General features: G+C 59.5%; 6 protein-coding genes across 6 annotated transcripts in view; all 6 read left to right on the top strand.

The window, feature by feature from the left end:
* Positions 1 to 43, top strand: part of DQ04_03141100 (hypothetical protein) — a gene marked incomplete at both ends in the record, with an annotated part of 1992 nt that extends 1949 nt beyond the window's left edge. Inside the window, one exon of the mRNA XM_009312566.1 lies at positions 1 to 43. This exon is cut by the window's left edge and continues 1949 nt beyond it. Coding sequence (XP_009310841.1) covers positions 1 to 43 — 43 coding nt within the window.
* A 143-nt stretch (positions 44 to 186) lies between these two features.
* On the top strand, positions 187 to 642 carry DQ04_03141090 (hypothetical protein; the record flags this gene model as incomplete). Its single annotated transcript, XM_009312565.1, has 1 exon — positions 187 to 642. The coding sequence occupies one exon, from the start codon at positions 187 to 189 to the stop codon at positions 640 to 642; it is 456 nt and encodes a 151-aa protein (XP_009310840.1).
* Positions 643 to 933: 291 nt separating this feature from the next.
* Positions 934 to 1707, top strand: DQ04_03141080 (hypothetical protein; the record flags this gene model as incomplete). Its single annotated transcript, XM_009312564.1, has 1 exon — positions 934 to 1707. One exon carries the CDS (start codon positions 934 to 936, stop codon positions 1705 to 1707), a length of 774 nt encoding a protein of 257 aa, XP_009310839.1.
* A 389-nt stretch (positions 1708 to 2096) lies between these two features.
* DQ04_03141070 (chaperone protein DNAJ) lies at positions 2097 to 2768 on the top strand (the record flags this gene model as incomplete). The annotated part of the gene is made up of 1 exon (XM_009312563.1): positions 2097 to 2768. One exon carries the CDS (start codon positions 2097 to 2099, stop codon positions 2766 to 2768), a length of 672 nt encoding a protein of 223 aa, XP_009310838.1.
* Positions 2769 to 3162: 394 nt separating this feature from the next.
* DQ04_03141060 (hypothetical protein) lies at positions 3163 to 6159 on the top strand (the record flags this gene model as incomplete). Its single annotated transcript, XM_009312562.1, has 1 exon — positions 3163 to 6159. One exon carries the CDS (start codon positions 3163 to 3165, stop codon positions 6157 to 6159), a length of 2997 nt encoding a protein of 998 aa, XP_009310837.1.
* A 406-nt stretch (positions 6160 to 6565) lies between these two features.
* Positions 6566 to 7816, top strand: DQ04_03141050 (RNA-binding protein; the record flags this gene model as incomplete). Its single annotated transcript, XM_009312561.1, has 1 exon — positions 6566 to 7816. The coding sequence occupies one exon, from the start codon at positions 6566 to 6568 to the stop codon at positions 7814 to 7816; it is 1251 nt and encodes a 416-aa protein (XP_009310836.1).
* Positions 7817 to 8060: the final 244 nt, after the last annotated feature.

Below are 8060 nucleotides of genomic sequence, written 5' to 3'. Positions count from 1 at the left end.
CAAGAGGCGGCACAGGCGGCGCTGTTGTACCACCGAGGCGTGACGAACACCGGCGCGGTGGCGACGCACGCACCGCGGAGTATCGCCGATGTGATGCCGAGAGGAGAGCAGCACAAAAGTAAAGAAGAGTGCCAACAGCGAGGGGCAGGTGGGAGCACAGGCGCCGCACGAGGCGCAACCACTACGATGCGGGGCGACGAACGCTCCTCTCCACGTTCGTCGTGGATTGCGGGGGAGGCGTCTCGTGAGGCAGCGGCGCGAGGGGTGGCCATGGAGCCGCTGCCGGTGATGCTGCGGACCCGCGACGAGGCGGTGGAGGTGACGCTGGCGCCGCGGGGCCTGCAGCGGGACCAGGAAGAACTGCAAGAGATGCGCTCACGCTACATGAGGGACCGCCCTCCGAGACTCCAACAGTGGAGGTTGCTGCAGGACGAGAAGGAGCTGCTGCAACCGGCAGCGCGCTCGTCGTGCGTGTCACCGTTGGCTGGCAATGGTTGCGAAAACAATGACCAACGCAACGTGCCGCTCACTGTCTTGCGGCCGTCACGTCGCGACATGCCCTCACGCCTTGCAGATGCCTCTGAAGAGTTGTACGTCACGATGCTGCCTCGTCGAAGGGCGTTTTCTGCGCAAGGAGGATAGCGACAGGGTTCGTAATAGAGTTGCGTAGCCGGATTTGTGTTTCTCTTTGTGGCATATATGATTTCTGCATTGCCTGGGGGTGTGATGCACCCAACTGGGTAGAGCGCAGCCCCTGTTCGTCCTGTACGCCCAGTTCCTCGCAGCATTTTCCGCCCTCACTCCCCATTTTCTATCAATGAGTGTCTCTGCGCCAGTCGGCAGAAGGGTGAGAAGGAAGAAGGGAGTGAGAGGAAGAAGAAGAAGGTTTGTATTTCATTTAGCGAATATCTGCCACACAAAAAGACGGGAAACATGCGCTACCATCTCCACATCGCGGATGGGGGTGATCCGTCCAGCACTGTCACTGCTGCGACGCTGTTCGCCCATCTCACGCTGCGCTGCGGCCACCTGCGCAGCTACCTGCTCCTCAGCGCCAGCACCACCGACGCGAAGCGAAACCGCGAGGCAACGCTACAGCAGCACAACGCCGCACGAGTGGTGCAACTAGCCGCCTCCGCTGCTGCGGTGCCGTCATCGAGCGGGAGCACCGACGATCAGGTGTTGCTAGCCGCAGAGGCGCTGCTGCGCGGAGAGAAGCAACTCCGCGCGCCTCTCGGCGACGAGACGGTGTGGGGCGGCTCCATCGCCGCCGTGAAGGACCGCATCCTCCCGTACCACTGGTTCGGCTGCAACTTTGCTGAGTCGGAAGCCCACCTCGCGAGATCATGCGGACGCTACTTTGACTTCATCGCCACTGCTGATGTTGCGAGCTTCGACTACCTCCTTGACTTCTACCTCGCGCTGCGTGCGGGGGAGGCGGATGGGAACATCACCGACAGTGCAGTGCCGCGGCGCCGGCGGAAGGTGGGCCTCGTCCATATTCTTTGCGGAGAGCCTGCGCGCGCTGGGCACCTGCTGCAGCGTTTTTTAGAGCTTCTGCTGGAGGTGGATAGCAAGGCACCCGAGCTGGCCGAGGAGGACGCGGTGGGTGAAGATGAGGGTTTTATGTGGATTAATCGCGCTGATGGAGTTGTTGCGCAGCTGTATCAATTGTTAGGTGTCAACGTCCTTTTCGCAGTGGTATGACACGCTGCTTGTGTTTTTTTAATGACGGTTAAGTCAACCGCAGAGGAAACAAACAAATACCTAATGAGGTTATGTGCCCGAGATGAAAGGCGGTTTTGGGCGGCTTGGTGTTTCTATCTCCAAGGGACAATAGGGGTATCCTTGCATGATTCCTGTGTGTGCTTTTAATCCTTGCTTTTTCTTTTGTGTGTGTGTGTTTTGTTGTTGTTGTTGTTCTTCCCCCCTCGTTTGAAGGGCGTTAAGGTGGGTGCCGCCGCAGGGTCCCTGGGGGAGGCGCATACGCAGGCGCAGAAGAGGGAGGGAGGGAGGGAGAGAGAGATAAAGCAACAGTTATGATCACCCACTCCCGCTGTCTGCGGCATCTCAGCATTGGACAGGCGTGTCGCATTATGGGCTTTGCGGCGCCGCCGCTTGACAAGCGGATTCTCAAGAAGCGTTATGTCGAGTTGGCAAAGAAGCACCACCCGGATCAGAGCGGGCCGGAGGCTTCTGTGGACCGCATGGCGAGTGTGACGGAGGCGTACAAGACTCTGCAGCACTTATTAGAAGACGGAAGACGTGGAGTCTCCTCGTTCAACTCGCGGCGAAGCCATACCAGTGGCGGCGGCGGCGGCAGCAGCAGTGATGGTGGTGGTAATAGTAGGGATGACATGAGGGCCGAAGCCGCGTCGTTCGTTGCCCCTGGGGCCACGCTCAGCATGGCGGGATGGACGTTGCCTTGGCAGCGCGGCCCCACCACGTCGGCACGACGAGAGAAGGAGCGGCACCTGCGCGAAGAGGCCACTTCGCTCTACAACTATGTGAAGCAGGTTAGGGCGCTGGAGCGGGAGGATGCGGCGCGTGAGGCGCGTCTAAAGGCGGAGATGAAGTCGTCGGAGGGATCGCACGGCTTCACCGCGGAGCATTTCGAGGAAACACGTCGGATGCAGCAGCGCGACGTGCCGTGGCGGGCGCAGCGGGAGTCACTGCTCCGTCTCTGGTGGAGGTATCACCGGCAACGCCTCTCCAAGGCGCCGCGGCGCTGGTGGAACGCAGCTCGGTATGTGCTGCTTGGACATTAGGCGAGCCTGCCGTGCGTTTTGCACACAGACTTTTGAGATGTGTGTCGCTGGCAAATGCATGTGTGTATACACTTGCTTTGTCCTTCTCTCTACGCATACGCATTCTTTGTTGTGTGTGTTTTGAGGGGCATCAGCTGCTCTCTGTTGTTGTTGCTGTTTTTTTTTTTTGTTTTCTGTCCTCAAAATTAACGAGGTGCCCTTTTTTTTTTCTTCTTGTCTATTCATTCATCTCCGTCCCGCGGTAGCTGTTAGGAGGAACATATATATATATATATACATATATATATAGCGCCTGCAAAGCATTTGCGCCACGAGACGAATACTCTGAGTGCGTGTGCGTGGAGTAGCGGGAGCGGCAACAACAGCAACAGCAACAGGAGGAAAGGGAAAGGAGATGTCTGCGTCAACAGCAGAGGTGGAAAGGCCAGCACCGCGTGAGGGGATGCCGCGCGAGGTGGTGGCGTGGCTGCGCAGTCTGCACCTCCCACGTGCGGTGCGGAACCCAAAGCGCGACTTGTCCAACGGTTTTCTCGTCGCCTTCATCTGCTCGCGCTACTGGAGCAGCGTCAGCATGCACTCCTACGAAGACAAACTGAGCGTGGCAAATAAACGTAGCAACTGGGACATGCTGCGCAAGCAGTTCGCAATAAACAAGTGTCCGGTGAGCGATCGCATGATCGAGGGACTGATAGCGTGCCGTGACGACTACGCCAACTCCTTCCTGCGGCAGCTGTACACACACCTGACGGGCCGCGTCGTTGTCGAAGCGCTACCGCTGCCTGCGGAGGAAGTGGCACCGCCCCAGACGTTTGTGCCACAACCGTCGGTGCAGTCACTGCCAACAATCAGCGTGGAGGCGGTTGGCTCCTGCTCTAACAATGCAAGCCCCGCGGCGGCGCGTGTGCGGGAGCTGCCGGCGTGTAGCATCGCTGCGCTGAAGGTGTCTGAGCGCATCCCACCCGTTGCAGTAGCGAATAATCACGTCATTCGCGCCATTGTGAGTGACGACGCGAGCGTTGCGGCGTCTGGAAACGGTGAGAACGGCACCAATGAATCTTGCGAAGGCCGTGACGGCAACGAAAACGCCAAGCCACCGATGGGATTCTCCGTCTCACTGCGCCGCGCAGATGTGCGGCAAACTGTGGTGCATGAAACAGCCAGGGATGACAAAAAGAAGCCGCTACAGCAGCAGCAGCAGCAACAACAGCAGCAACGGCAACCACAGTTTGGTGAGGCGCATCTCATGCCAGATGACGCGACAGCAATGGATCTCATCGAATCCATTGTACGCGCCCAGGCAGCTGGGCAGGAATGGAAGTGCGCTCGTGACGGGCCCACTGCCTTCACGGAGTATTTCCTTCACGAAGAGGCAGCACTCAGCGTGCTGCTTCAATGCCGTGTGTGGAGTGCACTTTTCACCAGTGTTGACGAGCTGGTGGAGCGAGTCTTTCGTCAAGGCGGTTCTCTCGCGAAGATCACCGCGCTCTTTTTGCAGAGCCCACCATCGCCCCCAAAGCAACAGGGGCAACAGGAGCGGGTGCCGTCGAGCGGTGGGACTGCAAGTGAGTCATGGAAGGAGCGGTCACAATACGAGGGCCACGCAATGGGGAAGCGCTACACTTTTGTCGCGTCTCTGCTCGCGAGTATATCCGATAGCGATGCTTTCCTTGCCGTCTCTGTGTATAGCGAGGATGTACTGCCGTACGCCAAAGAGGCGATGCGTTCGCTCGACTGTGCCACCGCCGATGGCTACGCCGCGCTGCTCTGTGCAGCGGTACCAGCAAACCGCAAGTTGGCGGCGCGGCTGTTGCCTAACGTGCTCTCTGCCGCGTACGAGGCAATAACTCAGTCAAGCAGCGTGGAAGCAAAGCGCAGTTTCTACCTGCTCCTGCGCGCTGTGCTGCTGCGCCTCGCTCGCGGTGTGTGGCGCGGCTCTGTGTCCGCATCGTCGCGGCGCTCAGTGCCTGAAATGGCCACATCGTCGCTGGGCGGCCATGACCCACTTGCCGTTTCCATTTTCCCCATTGCCGGGTACAACGTCGTGGCCGCCCTCTCACACGAGTCGCCAAGAGTGCGTCTTGTCGGCGCCCACCTTGCGGGGGCACTCGCGTCCTCTGAATGCCCACTATCAATGCTGTTCGGCACAGTCCTGCCGATGCTGAACGCGTGTTGCGCGAACGCCTCACCGCTGTTCAACTGCGTGTGTGCCGCGTGGCTGCAGACCGCCATGAAACGACTCAGACCTCACCAGAGCGAGAAGTCATTAAGAACACCAGTAGCAGCAGCAGCAGCAGCAGCAGATAGGCAAGCGAGCACCGAGAGGGAGGAAGAGGAGAAAGAAGAGGCAGAGCTGCGCGTGCGAGCGCTGCCGCAGTTGGCGACCATGATGCGTCATTTGTGTGGCATCCTGCTTGGGCCCGGGGCACTGAATGTGCAGTCGTACATCGCTGAGCAGCTGGCGCTGTGCCTCGATGACATCCCCACCGACGATGATGACGCGCGGCAGCTGTTTCACCCTGAAGAGGTCGCGGCATGTGTTTTTTGTATCTTCCAGGCCGCCCCACCGGAGCTTCTCACGACGTTTCTGTCGCCGCCGTCATCGGCAGAGGCGGAATCACATCAGCAGACGAATCGCATGGCGCGGTGCGTGTCGACACAGGTTGGCAGCGCGCTGTTGGGGCCGCTGCGAATCAACGGCGCCCTGCGTGACTGCTACCCGCTTGCACTCGCAGAGGCCATCGTTGCGGTGTCGCCACCGGAGAGCAACCTGTCGTCGCCGCCAGTAGGCGAGCGGGGTGGCAGCGGTGGCGGCCGTGCCAGCAGCGTTGCCAGCGTGGGCGGAGTGCAGGCGTTGACGCCGCGTCAGGTCATGGCGAGGGCAACAGCGCTGCTGCGGGATCGTGCCGTGCCGGAGGAAACGGCTCGCCGCATCAGGTGGTTGTACCGAATTATTGTCGCCAGTAGGAGAGGCGCTGAAGTTGCGGGGAGACCCGCCTCACTTACTGAGGCCGCGGTCACGCAGCGGTGGAATGCCGTTATGCGTCAGATGTACCGTGACATTGCTGTGCTGGCCGCCGCGGCTGAGATGATCTTCTCGCAGAAGGGCGCATTAGCCGACGGCGCGTCGAACGCCATTGCGCAGATGGCGGGCATGGCGCAGCAGGTGGTGTTGTGGTGGTACACCGAGCTGCACAAGGATGATATGTCGCTGCCGAAGTCAAGTGACTGCGCTCTTGACTCGGCGGAGCGGCTGGCAGGGGCAATGCGGTGGTACCACAACACCTTTGGCGATGCCACAACGCGGGGCCAATCGCCACCAACACAACCACCACAGCAGCAACAGCGGCATTCCTTGGCGTCTAAGCGTAGCATGCACCGAGGGACGTCTTAGATCGTGTGGGGAGGCGAAAAAGGAAACAACAAGAAAAGAATCCTTATGTGTGTTTGTTGTGTGTATGTGCGTGTGACGCTCATCAACCGCGCACTGTCGTGGTAAAGGGAGCGGGGTGCGCGTCCCTGTCATCTGCAGATAGATGTAAACAAATTGGGCATGCAGTAAAACAAGCACAAAGCAAAAGGGCGGGGGGAGGGGGGCGGTGCCACCACCGGAGAAAAAAAAAAAGGGGGAAAAAAAGGACCCCACCGGTTCTTCCCTTCTCCCCTGCGTTTGTCCCTGCAGCTGTGGCTCCGAACTCTTCGCACTTTCTTTTTTCTCTTCCTGGTATTGTTCTTGATATTATTGTTTTCGCTTGTAATGTTTGCTCGTTGCATGAGAGGAGCGCCCCGCCACATAGTCAATGGGACTCAAGAAGAAAGCGCCACCGAAGAAGGCGGCAGCCAAGAAGGCCTTTGCAGAGGCGGCAGCTGACGCTGCGAAGACAGCTGTTGAGACAGTCACCGTGCGGGCCGAAGGCAAGACACCACGCCGCCATGTGAGCTTCACCGGTGTCGACACAGTGAAGAAGTCATCGCAGGGTGAATCCAAATCGACAGCAGCTGCAGCTGCCGCAAGGCGCGCGGCGACGAGCGGCATCATCGAGGCGAAGAAGCGACGCCGCGACGAGGAGATGGAGGAGGCGGCGGCAGAAGCAGCAGCAAAGGATGAGGAGGACGATGACGAGGAGGTGGAGTCGGAAATCCTCGATAGCGGCAGCGAAGACGACCTGAGCGATTTGGCCGACGCCGATGACGCGAGCGAGGCGAGTGATGAGGCCGGCTGGGAGAATCCCTTCGAGAAGGCAAAGCGTGACGGCACGCGACTCGCGTACGAGGCGCTTCGCCTCCGCTTCCTCCCGCCGGAGTTCCAGGAGCCGCAGCTCTTCAAGTTCCTCTCGCAGTTCGGCGCCACGGTGCTGAACTGCTTCTGCGTGCGCAGCCGGCGGACGCACCAGTCGAAGGGCGTCGCGTACGTGCAGTTCGACAACGACGCGGTGCTGCCGGTCGTTGTGGAGGAGTGCCACGGCATGTCGCTCGGCGGCCGGGCGGTGCAGGCGCACCGCGTCACGCTGCACCGCCCCATGCCCACGAAGGAGAAGGTCACCCGCCGCCGCCAGCTCGCCTACGCGTATAAGACACGTGGCGCACCACTGCGGCGGCACGATGTGCGCAAGAAGAGCCCCATCGCGATGCTCATCAAGTGCGCNCGGGGGGAGAAGGCCAACAATGAGCACCTGAAGCGTCTCGGCATTGACTACGCGTCCAGCGGCTTCGCAGAGCAGCTGGCGAAGGTTCCTAAGCACCTCATCGTCCACAAGAAGAAAAAGAGCAAGAAGAGCGGCGATCATGGCGAGGGTGGAAATGGCGCTGACAAGAAGAATGGTGTGCAGTCCACTGTCGTCTCGTCGTCATTGCCATCTGCTGCTGCTGCTGCCACGGGAAAAGCGAAACAACAAAAAGTGGGAAAAAAGCCGACTGGTGGTAGTGGTGTGAAGACTGCTGTCGCTACTGCTCCTGCTGCTGCTTCTGCTGCACCGCGTGCGGTGGCGAATAAGCAAAAAGCGGTGACACCTGCTGCTAAGAAGAGCCGCACAGCATCTAAACGGAGCTAAGCGGGAAGGCTGCAACAGACTTCCAGAGAAAGAGAGAGAGAGCAGGGAGGAGCAGCCGGCACGAATATGGCAAGATCGCGTCAGACTAAAACCACTCACACACAGCGTGATAACGTGTAAGAGAATGTGGCTATCCACGCAACGATAAAAGTACAAAACAAGTGGAGCCTACTTCACCGGCATACATGATGCTATGTGGTAAGCATTCCGCTACCTGAGCCACACTCTATCGTCCCCCCCCCCC

The sequence above is a fragment of the Trypanosoma grayi genome, assembly GCF_000691245.1.
Source record: "Trypanosoma grayi strain ANR4 Tgr_314_V1, whole genome shotgun sequence".
Taxonomy (NCBI): Eukaryota; Euglenozoa; class Kinetoplastea; order Trypanosomatida; family Trypanosomatidae; genus Trypanosoma; species Trypanosoma grayi.
The sequence above is the reverse complement of the archived record's forward strand: the minus strand, read 5'-3'. Positions and strand labels throughout refer to the sequence as shown.